Below are 14,418 nucleotides of genomic sequence, written 5' to 3' on the forward strand. Positions count from 1 at the left end.
GTCATCACGACAAGTGTGATTTTGGGTCGTGACAAATAGCCTGCAAACCACACAGGGGATGTAAAACCGCACTAGGCAAGCCCTGTTAACAACATAAGTATACCAAAAAATTAGTTTTTGTCTATTTACACAATATAATTTTTTAACGACTTTGCAGATTCTATAACACAACTTGTGAGAAATACAGTCTGCTTCTTTTATTATATTTTCTTGAAACAAATATGTAGTCTGGTTCTACCTATATAAATCAATTAATTCAAGTTGAATACCTAAGGTTTATTTTCTGAATATCTGAAGTACTTCCTTACCTTCACCATATGTAACAAACTTTCTTTAGAAGAAAAGAAGAAATTTATATTAAGCATACAATTGATGTTTGAAGTATATGAATAAAAGCAGATTTTACAATGCCTACTACTTTCAATACTATTTCATTTCCTCTGATTCTTTGAAAAGAATCTAAGGACAATATAAAACAGAACCCTGTAAAAAACAGCCCATCCCAACATTACATATACTTTTTCCCATTTCTTGCCTGAATCTAGTGAAATATTAAGTGATTTCAAGATTCCAAAACCAGTTACATCTCTTCCAAGAGGATCTTTTCCGAACGAATCTATCGTTTGATATTGATTCATGAGTAGCCCTTCATATGGATAAGTCATAGTTGAAATGTAATTCATCCATTTCCAGTATTGTGGCATGTCATGGCTATTCAAGAAATAGCCACAAAACAAGAAAAATAGCGCGGTGAAAGCAATAACAGCGGCATATCCTAATATGTAATTTGGTACCACTGAGCTCACGAATATAACGAATGAGTTCGTGGAGAGTAGTGACATGAATAGAATCACCAAGAAATAGATGAAAGGCCCGCGAAGCGATAGTGCAAACCAAACAATCACAGCATAAACTGCAGCCTGAAGAGCTAGGAATGGAAGGTAAGTAATTAGACCTGCAACATTATGTACAAAACTTATTAGCACTAAGTTTTACTTGGTTCATTACAAAAGACATGTACATATAGTTACTAACATGGGACAAGAGGGGTTGCTCATATGGTTTGAGTCACCAAAGGAGCAATAGCTCCAACAAAGAGCGGTCAGAGGGGAATAAAAAAGAAGATTAATTACTAACATGGAGTAATAAGATCAAGAAAAGTTAGACCTGCAATTGTGTAAGAAGAGGCCCTATACTTATTGTGAGAAGTCTCGCGAATGAAGACAAATCGTTCTTGAATGAAAGCAGGAACAGCATCATTGGACGAGAAGAAAAAGAGGGTACATGTAAAGATGAAGAAACTAAGGCGACTTGTGATCCCTTGAATGTTGTCTTTAGGATGCAAAAACATAGTGGCCATCATAATTCCCATAGCTGTTAGCACGACAAGCCTAGAGAGGAATAGTTCAGGGGTACGCCTGATGTTTATAAAGTTGCGTCTCATTAGAATCCATGTCTCTGAGAAGAAGGAATTCGCAAACTTTGGCCTGAGATCATGGATAGAATGATTGGTATGGGGTGTAAGATCATTGGGTGTTAAATAGTCATTTTCATTGACAGTGTAGTCACTACTATGAGGAGTTGGAGTACTTTGAACAATCTCTGCAGAATAAGCATAGCATCCTGGAGAAGAACTGCACAAACATCCCAAATTGTAGTTATATAAGTTTAACTTATGTACACTAAAAATGAAAATACAGTCAAACATTTCTATAACGGCCTCGTTTGTTCCGATATTTTTTGGCTGCTAAAGCGAAGTGCTGTTATAGAGGACATATATTATAGAACAACATAAAAATCAGTTTCGAGAAAAATTTATTTTTATAGTGAATGACTGTTATATAAAGATGTTGTTATAAAGAAGTCTGAATATATTTTTACACTGTAAGTGTATTCCAACATGTTATAGTAGGTTATCTATCTTAATTTCATGTTATAGTACCACTTATTATTGATAGTTACATGTAGTTATCTTTTAGATGATCTAATAGTATAAAAATTTCTAACTTGAAAGACAATTCGTATACCATGAAATAGAAGTGAAGTGAATGTTTTTACCCCATAATACTTGGGCTTTTAGGATTATTGCGCCTAGCTGGTGAAAAGCCTAGAGATTTCAGAACACCACTTTGGCTGGCACTCCAGGATTTAGATGTATTCCAGGTACTCCTTACACTGTGATCAAATCCTGTGTCATCTTGTGCACTGGTTTGCAAGCGAAGACGTTTGCTCGCCTTGTCACGACCCTGTGCCTCCACGTCCTGATGTTTAGCACGGTGTGATGGCCGGGCAGGTGATGGAGCTAGCACAGTGGAAGCTGACATCTCGTGTGCTGCACCTATCGGTGGAGGTTTCATACCAGTAAGTGCAAATGCAGCTACTGCTTCTACTCCAAGCTCGGATTGATCATATTCTTGAATTACATCAATCAAGTGTTCTATCGAGCTTTCGTTCTTTGGCACTTTGCGCCCCATCCTGACAAGATGGAGAGATACATCATTTGGCGCTCCTTGGTACATGAGTTGTCCGCGAGCCAGGATGATGAGATGATCAAGAAGCAATTGAATCCGGTATGAAGGTTGATGAATTGTTAGTATCACAGTGCTTCCACCTCGGGCTATATCGTGCACTTTCTCAATTACACTATGAGCGCTAGTCGAATCAAGACCTGAAGTTGGTTCATCCAAGAATAGCAATGAAGGTCCATGTATAATGTCCACCCCAATTGACACCCTACGACGTTCTCCACCAGATACTCCTCGAGTCCCTTCATCACCTATGTAAGTGTTCCTAGTCGACTGCCATAAAACAAATGATCAAAACCACACAAGGGTTTAGACTTAAGAAATTCCCGACAAACAACATCAACAAACCCAGTAGAATCCCACAAGTGGGGTCTGGAGAAGGTAGTATGTACGCATACCTTACCCCTACCTTATAAGGGTAGAGATGTTATTTCTAGTAGCCTCTCGGCTTAGGAACAGAAAAGGGAACAATAAACAAACAATAGCATCAACAAGGTAATAGGACAACGAAAGCAAATGGCCATGTAATAATAAAGATCTAGGAATAGGAAAATGCAAGAATAGTGCCAATACTACCGGTAAGAATGACACACCAAGGACTTAAGAAGTTCCAGAGTCCTAAAGAAAAAATGTTGAATCTTGATTTTTGGTCTTTTGAATTATGTCTATACATATATATAACATTAGAGAATGAGCTGTTGTCGACTTACAGATAATCCAAGTTGCTCGATTAGCTTCTCAACGCGCTCCTGTTTTTCGGACAATGAGAGTGAGCCCAACCTAAAATCAGCAGCAAACATGAATGTTTCATAGACAGTAAGCATAGGAAAAAGTCTATCTTCTTGCATTATATAAGATGAACTTCCTTTGATCAAACTTGGACTCATATCCACACCACCCATAGAAACTTTACCCCTAAGACTTCCACTTGCAATTCTACCAGCCAATCCATCTAAAAGTGTAGATTTGCCAGCACCACTTGGTCCCATAACTGCAGTAATACATCCTTTTGGTGCATAGCCTGTTATTTGGTGCAATAAGTCTACTTCTTGACTTAACCATTTCCCTTCTTCATCTTTTATCCTCTTTGTCACTGTGTATGTTAGGCTCGTGAACTCGAGCCCGCCCGTGTAATTTACTGGCTTCCCTATGTCCACAACATGCCCCATCGTATACACTATCAGTGCACAAAACTTAAGCTCGCCTGTGTAATATATGACCGACTTATCGGGACTAGTTGTGTTTTTGGCTAACTATGTCTCCCAAAGAAGTTGGATGATTTGCAGGGTAATTATAAGCATGAGGTTGAGAGACAGGAGGCATTAACAAAGCTAAGACAATGACATTTAGCATTGAGTAGTCCGTTTTGTAAGTTGTTCTGTTCAATAAAGAGAAAATATTTTCTTGTTTGCTTCATCCTTTATTTTCAACTGTGTTTGTCTTATTTTGATCCATTTGCCAATATTCCCCTGAATATTACCATTTTAACTTTTATATATTTTATTGATTGTATAATTTGTCTAGAGATACTCTTTTCCTCCAAAGTTAGTCTACTTTGGGTTTCTCAATAGTTAAATCTGTTAAATTTTAACAACAATTTCACTTCCCTTTTATAAACGAAAATCCGGCCTACATATGGTTCAAAACTCGGTAAATAACATGATAGGCTTCTACCAAAACATTTATAATACTTGAAAGGGGTATATTCTACTTCTAACTAGAACAAACGGATAAACTCGGTCCATCACAATTTAAATAATTGAAAGGAAATCACTTAGTGAAAATAATTATTTATACCTATTTTAATTGGATAATTATTTATTAGACTGAAAATAAAAAATAAAAAAACGTAAAATAAGAAAATACTACTGAAAAATTTATTTTTCGACCACTATAATTTTTGTGCGAGTTAATTAGTGAAAATTTTATGATTTTTGTGTGAGAAAACAAAGTTATATGACTTTGATGAAAAAAAATCATAGTTATATGATTTTGGTGTGAGAAAATAAAGTTATATGACTTTGATGAAAAAAATCATAATTATATGACCATTTGTGAAATTTACCCCGAAACATGCTTAGTGAACATTGTATTCCAGTTAAATCATAACATATGCTAATCTAGACAAAATGAGCCGGGTGTAGAGCATAACATTTAGCTACTAGACAAATCCATACTTTGGTTGATATTCTAGGTTTTGTCTGTTTAAGGTTTAAAAGAGATAAATAGTAGTCACCGAGGAGTGCAGTGGGATGGTTAAGATCCCTTCACCTTTGAGACTGTAGTGAGCCTATCCCATCCGAATCCGAATTAGTTGGACCAATGGGCTCGTATCATATTGTAGCAAAAGCCTGATCTTTAGCCAATGTATGATATGAAGCCTACTTCTCGGCCCAATTCAAGAACCAATTTTTGGGTGAAATTTAAAAATAGTCAGATTTACAACTGATAATTAAAAAATAGCCACAGTTTCAAAAATAATCGAAATTTAGCCACTTTTCATGTAAAGATAAAAATCTGAAAAAAAATACTGTCCAAAATCCGAAAATATTCCAGCATAATATGCTGGAGTTCGAATTTTTTACATATGAACTTCCAGTATAATATCCTAGAATTTTATAATGTGCTGGAGTTCCAACATAATATGCTGGAAGTTCATACACAGGTGTTCCAACGTCCAGTATATTATGTTGGAACTTTCCGTGTGCTGGAGTTCAACATAATATGCTGGAAGTTTATGCACAGGAATTCTATAATCCGGTATATTATGCTGAAATTTTTGTGTTGCAGCAAAATAATGGCTATTTTTCAATGACTTTGCAAACGCTGACTATTTTTCAATTACCAGTCCGAAAACTGGCTAGCCCGTGCTATTTTCTCGCAATTTTTGGCTTTAACTTGCAAATTCTTTTAAGGGATCTTTACAGAAATTACGAAGTAAAATTCATAATTACAATAACTCAAAGTACTATTTCATTTTAAAAATATATCAGCAAAATCTTCACATAATATATACAACCTCCAGCAAAACCAACAAAATTAGAGATTTTGGAGATCTCAATTTTTTATAGTTAAAGATTTTTACATGTGAAAAATTCTAAATCTAGAAAAAAATTGTTTAATGCCCCAAAATAATAATTTATTTATTTATTTTTAACATAATATTCTCTTGAAGCATATCCTTGTTTTGATCAACCAAGGCTGCTAATGTGCATACCTCAGTGGTTGACTTCTATAGTGAAATCATCTATAACAGAACATTTTTGACTTTTTTTTTCACGTAAGAGTTTATGAACAGGGCTCTCAATTGCTGACTTCTTACGAGTGATGTCCTAATTTGGGTATTAAATAATGAAAAAGAATTTTTTTTTAAGACAAAAAAATGGTATGCTAATATTCTGGAAGTAGCTAGCTTTGCTACCTTGTACAAAAAAAAAAAGGAACAAGATATTTGTCAATCAAAAAAATAAAAAAATGTACGTCAACTTTTTAAAGTGATAGTGACGAAAACTTCAGCTTACAAATTACTATAGCGTTTGGACATAGATCTTGTTGGAAATTGAAAAAATAAGTTTTTGAAGATGAGATGAAAAATGATTTTTGAAAGTTGAAATTATATTTGGATATGCATTTTACTTGAAAAGGATTTGAAGTTTTGTGAGTAAAAAATTTCAAAAACTACTATAGAGTTGGTTCTAGGATTTGAAGAATTTGTTTTCAAAATCTGCCAAAAATGGTAAAAATTTATAAACAAACAGATATTTAAAAATAAAATTTGAAAAAAAACCCCCAATTTTTGTGGCCAAACGGGAGCTAACGATTTTGCATCTCAAGAAGTCATAAAATTAAAATAAATTTCAAATAAAAGTAAATATTTAAATTTTATTAAAAAGTTTAAAGCGTCTTAATAAAGTTTGATTTTAGACCACCAATTTTATTTAGCTGCCCTGGTTGTGATAGTACCAGACCAAGTCAGACCAAATAGTAGCTATACTCGAAAAAAACTTGCTTTGATAAGATTTTGAAAATATTAGAAAGTATCCAAAATCCTCAACAGCCAACAACATTTGCATAGGTAGGCAAAGAAGAGAAAATATTGAAAACATTAGGCTTCATTTAATGAAATATTTGGTTCTTTCTCCATTAAGGTAATATTACTACTACTCCTCTTTTGCTATAAAAGGTGGGTTTGATAGCAAATCTTTACTCACTTCTTTTTGTTACACAAAAAAAATGAAGCTCAAAACTTGTATTCTCCCTTTGTTTTTCGTTCTTCTTCTCATCTCCTATTCTGTAATTGCTACTGAAACATCCAAAGATGAAAAGAAGGGTATAGACTAACTTTTCATATTCCTATTATTATGATATAGGGGTTTGTCCGTACACATGTTTTAAATATTTACCTCATTTTTCTTTCGCATGAACAAATATAATTAGTATCTTACTCTTCTATATAATTCTCATTTTCCCTTTACTAGTTACTAGCATAAATTGTAAGATCTTTATTCACTTGAAAAATATAGTTAAAGAGTTTCTTATTAATTATGTGAACCCGCTATGGTCACGTCCTTACTTAAATTGCAATTTATAATAGCACTTTTAGGTGCTAGCTAGTGTTAATCTTCATTCTATTTTCATAATATGATAAGCTTTTATATATATATATATATATATATACACACACACACTTTATGAAGTGCTCATCTTGATGAATATCTTTTCATTATATTAACATAATATGTGCAATAAGCTATTTACAATTTTACTATTGGTGGATGTTGTCAAAATTAGAAACTAGTGTTTTTTCAATGAAAATGTTCAATTCACAAAGTTCATATAAATTAGTGTATATTACTAATTTTCACATATAAAGCGTTGATGAATTATAAAATTTATCATTATTGCAGCTAATGAAGTGAAAGAAACAACCAAAAAGGAGGAGCCAAAGGAAACGGATCAGTACGGAGGCGGAGGCCGTTGTAGATATGGCTGCTGTGGTGGTTGGGGACGCTATGGCTGTCGTAGGTGTTGTGCGTCAGGTAAGGATTTAATTTATATACACTGATAATATAAGTTTTTTATATTAATATTATTTAACCTGTTATAGCAGGTAATTAATTATTTTTATGCATGACATGTAATTAATCATTTTAGTTTCTCCGGTTATCAAACAATATAATTATAAAGAATTATCTTTAACGGTCTAATTTTAACTTTTGTAATTGTAATATTTTAGATTTCAGTCCATAATCTTTTGATGGAGCTATTAAAGAGGGACAACTTAATTAGTTACACAAATAACGATTGAATTCACTGTTTATTTTTCCTAGCCGGTATTTATAAAATTATACACTGATATAGCTGTATAGTTATACATGTAATATTATTAAGGCGCCGGCTATTTAGGTTAATTCTTCTTCTTTCATCTCTTCAAATTACGAGCAGAGTTTACAATCCATGCTAGTTTCAGAATTATAAACTTCAATATTCGATTTCCCTTATCCGTATTGCAGCTAATGAAGTGGAAGAAACAAACAACGAGGAGTCAAAGGAAACGGACCAGTACGGAGGCCGCTGTCGATACGGCTGCTGCGGGGGTTACGGCCACTATGGTTGCCGGAGATGTTGCACACCTCGTAAATTTCATACTTGAGGCCTTTTAAAAGAATTACTGTAGTACATTTAATAATGTGCAAATCTTAGTTGATAATTTAAAGTAGAGTCTTAACTTCTATACGTAAAAGAATGTTTAGACAATTTAGGGTCGATAAAAATATAAGTACAATGTAACTGTACTTGGAACTAGTTATCTAAAAGGTCAAATAGTAACATGTTACGACATTTTAAATTATATTAATTGTGTAAAAATTATACTTTGCAGAAGATGCTGTAGTTGCGGAAAAAGATGATAACGTAGTGGCTGGTAACAGAGATGACGGTTATGGTTACGGCTACGGTGGACAAGGTCGTTACGGCTATGGTTGGGGAGGCGGCGGCTATGGAGGACGTGGCGGTGGAAGCTGGGGAGGCCGTGGTGGTGGCGGCGGCGGATGGGGCGGTGGCGGCTGCCGATATGGTTGCTGTGGGCACAGTAGATATGGAGGCTGTAGGTGTTGTTACTCAGATGCAGAAGCAAAAGCCTTAGATGAAAATGAAGTCCAGCCTTAAAAGGTTTTCAAGACTATGTTGGAATGAAAGAAGAAGCATCCATGTAGTTAATGTTATATAGTATATAGGCAATAAATAAAATAAAATAAATATGAGAGTTTATGTATGAATAATATGGATGCATATAATGGGGGTTTTAATGTATGTTTCTTTCACTACTTTTGCCTTAATTAGGGTTAGATCCCTAATGGCATTGTGATTGAGAACTCAAGTTTGCAGTGATATTGTAAATTTGATGTTTTCTACTACTGTGAATGTGACTTAATTTCGTTTGTTTAGTTACATGTTTACCTATTATATTCATTGGGTTGATTTGCTTTTCCTTTACATTCGAATTTCATTATACAAAATCAAAGATATATGAGTAATTGAAACATACAAGCATAAGATTAATTGTTGATGCAAACTTAATTAATTATTTGCTCCTAAGCAATTTTTGGATAAAAGTTCGTAAGCTTCCGTCTTATTTGGCTAGATCTCCCCCTCCTTTTTCGTGTGTGTGTGTGGTGGGGTGGGGAGGTTAGTTCCTTTTCTTGGATCATCATATACTCCTATAACTACTGATAATGCTACTATAAAATTTATGGATTATATTCTCAGTGCATATGAGTTAAACTCTTATTTGGAAGTCTAAGTTTTCACAACCGTATGAATGGTAGAGTAAAAGGTCATAAGCTTTACTTTGAAATTGAAAAAGGAGGTTTGAATAAATAATAAAAATATTGAAAAAGGAAAATAATTGAAATTAAACTTGAGAAAGAACTTCATGAAGAGGCTAGGCCATAGAGGTCTGAGCTCATCTTATAACTTCTGTCCTAGAGACACTTATTGGAGAATCAAACTTCTTATTATTCATGGAGTACAATCACTTATAAGTAAAGTAAAGTAGATGAATAACCATATGTGAAACAATCTTAACCAAAATGAAATATCTTAATTTTAAAGGACAAATCAGACCGACAAAGAGTTGAATATTAGTAAATTATAACAACAAAACATCTTAATATTGATAAAGCATAGTAGGTAGGCGAGGTGTAATTAACACTTCAATAGGATTCTTCTTAGGTGAAGTTATGCCTACGCCTTCTTTCATATCCAAAGGCTCATTTGATGGAGTGTTAAAATTGAAACCCTGGATCAAATGAGCAATTGAAAGGTATTCCACTTGCAATGCGTAAGTCATTGCGGGACAAGCTCGTCTCCCCGTCCCAAAAGGGATCAACTCGTAGTGCTGCCCGCGATAGTCAATTTTAGCATGAGTTGTCAAAAATCTTTCTGGATCGAATTTATTAGGATCTAACCACATTTTCGGATCTCGTTGTAGTTTCATAACATTTGGAAGTAGTACAGTCCCCTTAGGAATGTGGTACCTGTCGGAATCAATATTATCAGGTGTCATATTGAAGCTAACAAAATAAAACTTGGACAACGATAAATAAGTCAACAAAAACAACAGTGATGTAATAGGACAATATTGTGGATGTTGTTATGAATAAGCAGGAAGAATAAGCGCAAAACCTTTTACTTCCAAAAAATAATTAGTCAAATATAAAAAAGATTGAGAATTTATTTTAGAAAAAGTAAGAATTAATTATGATAAATATTTTATCTTTCCTTCAAGAAAAGTAAAATTCAAATATGATAAAAAAATCAGGACAAAACTCTAACAGTACGTACCCGTTGACAACACAATCTTCCACAGATTCGTGTGGTACTGACAAAGGTGCAGGTGGATATAATCGTAATGCTTCCTTAACAATTGCTTGGAGGTACACCAAATTTTTGATATCACTCTCTTCTACCCATCTGTCTTTACCAACAATGGTGTCAATCTCTTCTTGTGCTTTCTTCATCTCAAGCTTATTGTTTATCAATAACGCCATTACCCACTTTATGTGAAGAGCAAGCGTCTCTGTTGCGTCCAAGACCAATGACTATATATATGGACAAATTAGAGAACATTTAAAAAGAATACGAATAAGAAATTCAAATATGAAAATCCATGATTATTAAAATCCTAGTATACGATCTTTTAGGGAAGAGTTTAACTTTATATTTGCACTATCAACTTATCTATATTTATTATAGGAAGTAATATGCCTTATTTTTAAGATTATAAATTCCATATTTTATGAAGGTTTACTTGTAGATATTCTTTGGGTGACTTCATGGTGTGATATTTTTTACGGTATATATATAGTATATAACTTACACTTTAAAAAAACAAATTAAAAATAATGGCATACATGTATTTTTTAATCCATTAAGATTTTTTTTATTTTTTTATTTTTATATCTATGGATCTGTTAATTTCAACATTTCTATTCCACCTTTAATTAACGACATGCCCTTATACAAAGTAGCGTTGTTTGTTTTGAATCTTATGAATATTAGATACGAGTACTTTGGTTAGTTATAGGTCAAAAAGACTTATATTTACAACTGTTAAACTCCGCTCAATCAACCATCGTCTCATTTATATGATAATCGGTCATCATTTGAATATTTATTATTATTGAAAAGAAAAAGAGTAACATGCCCTCACATCTATACATTAGTCATTAGATCATTTAAGTTTTGAATACCATACTATAGCAAGTAATTTATCATTTATTGTAGGTTACCGATGAATGCTTTATATAAATAATTTGTATATCATCGGTAAGTAGTACCTAAACTCTAAAAAGTAAGATTAAGAGCTTATATATTTATTTTTAAAAAAATTACCTACGACAACATATTAAAATACACTTAGAGATAACTTACAAATATTGTTGCTTTGATGGTTGTGCTAGGAGAGTAAGTATCACCAAGACGTTCATTGCTTGTTTTTGAAAGCATAGAATCAATGAAATCTTGTTCATTTTCATCCAAAACTTCGTTATTACTTTCTCTCTTCTTAATGTGTTCATCTAACCAACCTTGAAAAACTGTATCAATGTCCTTGAAAGTTTCTTTCACAACCTTAACATTACCACTAAAATCCACCCACTTAAACAACGGAATAGGAAAAATATCATATAGCTCAAATTCCATGGCAATAACCATAAACTTTTGAAAAGCTATTTTGAGTATTTCTCCATGTCCATTATTATAACTCTTCCCAGCAATCATTTTCAAAATTATGTCGAACGACAACTTATCTATCCAATCAGTAAGATTTATCGTTGAATCACAATGATCATATAGTTCTTTAACATTTTCTTGAACTATAGAAAACCTAATATATTTGAATTTTTCGAGTCGATTGACTGAGAGAACTTCTTGATTGACTAGCTTTCGAATTTTTCTCCAATAAGGTCCATATTTGGCAATAAAAAGCATGGCATTGTTATAGCAAAGGTGATCACCGTATAGTAAGGCGGGGCGATTAGAGAAACGGATATCGTTGGTGGTGAAACATTCTTTAATGGCGTCATAACTACTCACCACTAAAAAACGGCGAAACCCTAGTTTGTAAGTGAATACTGGACCATGTTTATCAGCTAAATCTCCGAGTTTTTGAGCTAAAGTACGGTCGTGATCGGCGTCGTTTTTGAAATAAAAAAGATGGCCGATCACTGGCCATCCTCCTGGGATTTCTGGGGCTAGGGTTTTTGAGGATTTCCTAAAGTTCCATAGGAAATAGAATACAAATGCAAGGGTTACAAGTCCTGCTATTATGGCTTCTAAGGGAGAAAGAAGAAGAAGAAGAGGAAGATGATGATACATTATATATTAGGACTTTTCAAGAGTACTAGGGAGTACTAGGGGTATGAGATTTAGTATTTCTCAAGAGTACTATGTACAAGATTAAATATCAAGCAACATCTTCTTTTATAGTGATATTTTACAAATACTATATTCCCACTTGGTTTTGTTCCAAGTATTGACAGTTGGTTATAATTTCATTCCCAACGATGCAAGCAACATCTTCTTTTACATATAGTGATGCTATTCAAATACTTTATAAAAAAGTACAGTAAACTAAACTTCCGTTATACGTGGGGTTCGGAGAAGGGTCGGATCACAAAAATCTATTGTACGAAATCTTACCCTGCATTTCTGTAAGAGTCTGGTTCCACGGCTCGAACTCGTGACCTCCCGATCACATAATAACAATTTTACTAGTTATGCCAAGACTCGATCGCCTTCAAATACTTTATTAATTGTCAGAGAAATACAGTTTCCTTAGTAGGTTGTGCAAGAGTTTTCAAAGGAGTTCATAATTCTTGGGTCACTTCACATGCCTCAAAAGATTTTGGTTGGAAGCTCATATTCTCTCACATTAATTGCCACTTGGTTTTGTTAATCTAAGTCTAAGGGTTGACAACTGGTATTTATTTCATTAATAAAATAGCAGCAACGAAAACAACATCTTCTTTTATATATGGTGATGCTAGCAAATACCCTATTGCCACTTGGTATTGTTAATCTAAGGGTTGACAATCAGTATTATTTCGTTCACAACAATCACAAAAAGTGATATTTTGGTTGTTTTTACGTAAATTAAGAAATTCACCTTTTAATATTAATTAGTAATGAAATTGACCATATTAACTTTTACTATCTCTTCACATAAACACTTCTAATACATATTTCAAGAATAATGTAGGAAAAAAATAATTAATTCTTGAAATCTGGAAAAATCAGATATTTTGGACCACAAAAAAATGGCAAAAAAATCACTTATTGTATACCGGAGGGAGTAATGTATTATTATGCTATGAGATTTTATTTTATTAAATGTATTGCAATAAATATTTAAGAGATACCGGTGCATAATTTATAAAACAATTACGTAATAAATATGCCATCCTCATGCGCAAGCGAATGATGGAGTAAATGAATAGATCATATATATCTCTCATTGACCTTAATTAGTCTTCTTTTGATAATAGTCCCTCTAATAATTCGTCTTCTTTTTGTATTAATAATTCCAGCATATTTACATCCAATAGGAAATTATCTACCTTGGAAGAGAGGGAATATTCCATAGTACCTTCTTTCTTTCTAATTGTGTAAATATTTACACAATTAAACTCTTTTATAACGCAATAAATGATATATGGACCAAGTTAGATGAGTAACTCTCATAATATCTTTAATAATTGTTGCAATTTGTGATTGTATATACCTGCCAAATTCGTCGCGCCACATTCACTATCATGAAAAGGACAATAATTGTTGCAATTTGTGATTATAATATAGTCATTATACTCGCGACTTGGCTATTTGGAACATTTTGTCCTCCAATTATATACTTAATTACTTCTTCTTCTGCCCAATAAAAATAGCAAAGTTCAATGTATGAGAGAATCTAATTTTCAACATTAGTTCAAACATCAATTTTTCATTCTTTTTGAAAATAAATTTTACAGATGTACTAGAAGCTTCACACTTTACATATGTATCAGAAGCAAACATCAAGAAAAATAAATACTTTTTGGTTACTCAAAGGTACCCCTGTGATATGATATTCGACCAGGTGAGAATTGTTATACTTCAAAATACTTAGTTACAATTAATTAATTGCTTTCTGTCGGCTGAAATATATCATTATACTGTGCATAATATCTTAATTAGCTGAAAATTATGCTGGATGGACCTTTTTAAATCATTGTTTATGTTTTGATTTTATTAAGAAAAGTTTCGAGAAAATAATTCCACGTCACAATTTTAAAACATACTCGTTAGAATTTTGAAGTACATGCTAGAATTTTAGAGCACCAAAATTCTAACGATC

The 14,418-nt window shown here is 33.1% G+C and overlaps 3 protein-coding genes across 5 annotated transcripts; 1 reads left to right on the forward strand and 2 right to left on the reverse strand.

Moving 5' to 3' along the window:
- Nucleotides 1–351: 351 nt before the first annotated feature.
- Nucleotides 352–3,767, reverse strand: LOC104092124 (ABC transporter G family member STR2-like). The gene is made up of 4 exons (XM_009597639.2): nt 3,236–3,767; nt 2,059–2,798; nt 1,168–1,634; nt 352–955 (listed from the first exon to the last, which is right to left on the reverse strand). Exons 1-4 carry the CDS (start codon nt 3,692–3,694, stop codon nt 432–434), a joined length of 2,190 nt encoding a protein of 729 aa, XP_009595934.2. The 5' UTR covers nt 3,695–3,767; the 3' UTR covers nt 352–431.
- A 2,941-nt stretch (nt 3,768–6,708) lies between these two features.
- LOC104092121 (late embryogenesis abundant protein M17-like) lies at nt 6,709–8,971 on the forward strand. 3 transcript variants are annotated; one of them, XM_009597633.4, is made up of 4 exons: nt 6,709–6,855; nt 7,433–7,564; nt 8,039–8,161; nt 8,407–8,971. In XM_009597633.4, the coding sequence occupies exons 1-4, from the start codon at nt 6,759–6,761 to the stop codon at nt 8,691–8,693; spliced, it is 639 nt and encodes a 212-aa protein (XP_009595928.1). In that variant the 5' UTR covers nt 6,709–6,758; the 3' UTR covers nt 8,694–8,971. The 3 variants fall into 3 exon arrangements, with proteins under 3 accessions (XP_009595928.1, XP_009595929.1, XP_070042209.1); XM_009597634.3 differs by having other exon boundaries at nt 8,410–8,971; XM_070186108.1 differs by lacking the exon at nt 8,039–8,161.
- Nucleotides 8,972–9,607: 636 nt separating this feature from the next.
- Nucleotides 9,608–12,460, reverse strand: LOC104092122 (nicotine N-demethylase CYP82E4-like). Its single transcript, XM_009597638.3, has 3 exons — nt 11,460–12,460; nt 10,371–10,627; nt 9,608–10,063 (listed from the first exon to the last, which is right to left on the reverse strand). The coding sequence occupies exons 1-3, from the start codon at nt 12,402–12,404 to the stop codon at nt 9,694–9,696; spliced, it is 1,572 nt and encodes a 523-aa protein (XP_009595933.1). The 5' UTR covers nt 12,405–12,460; the 3' UTR covers nt 9,608–9,693.
- Between the last annotated feature and the right edge of the window lie 1,958 nt (nt 12,461–14,418).

Source organism: Nicotiana tomentosiformis, chromosome 9, assembly GCF_000390325.3.
Source record: "Nicotiana tomentosiformis chromosome 9, ASM39032v3, whole genome shotgun sequence".
In the NCBI taxonomy this organism is placed as follows: Eukaryota; Viridiplantae; Streptophyta; class Magnoliopsida; order Solanales; family Solanaceae; genus Nicotiana; species Nicotiana tomentosiformis.

What these genes read in the sequence shown, in the direction of transcription:
- LOC104092124 (XM_009597639.2), bottom strand. Translation starts at nt 3,694, where the DNA reads ATGGGGCATGTTGTGGACATAGGGAAGCCAGTAAATTACACGGGCGGG. An exon ending in AAAAGCCCAAGTATTATGGG is followed by an intron (nt 1,635 to 2,058) that starts GTAAAAACATTC and finishes ATGTTTGTGCAG; the next exon opens with TTCTTCTCCAGGATGCTATG. An exon ending in CTCTTCTTACACAATTGCAG is followed by an intron (nt 956 to 1,167) that starts GTCTAACTTTTC and finishes ATAATGTTGCAG; the next exon opens with GTCTAATTACTTACCTTCCA.
- LOC104092121 (XM_009597633.4), top strand. Translation starts at nt 6,759, where the DNA reads ATGAAGCTCAAAACTTGTATTCTCCCTTTGTTTTTCGTTCTTCTTCTC. An exon ending in ATCCAAAGATGAAAAGAAGG is followed by an intron (nt 6,856 to 7,432) that starts GTATAGACTAAC and finishes TCATTATTGCAG; the next exon opens with CTAATGAAGTGAAAGAAACA. An exon ending in CCGGAGATGTTGCACACCTC is followed by an intron (nt 8,162 to 8,406) that starts GTAAATTTCATA and finishes TATACTTTGCAG; the next exon opens with AAGATGCTGTAGTTGCGGAA.
- LOC104092122 (XM_009597638.3), bottom strand. Translation starts at nt 12,404, where the DNA reads ATGTATCATCATCTTCCTCTTCTTCTTCTTCTTTCTCCCTTAGAAGCC. An exon ending in CCATCAAAGCAACAATATTT is followed by an intron (nt 10,628 to 11,459) that starts GTAAGTTATCTC and finishes CCATATATATAG; the next exon opens with TCATTGGTCTTGGACGCAAC. An exon ending in GAAGATTGTGTTGTCAACGG is followed by an intron (nt 10,064 to 10,370) that starts GTACGTACTGTT and finishes TGATTCCGACAG; the next exon opens with GTACCACATTCCTAAGGGGA.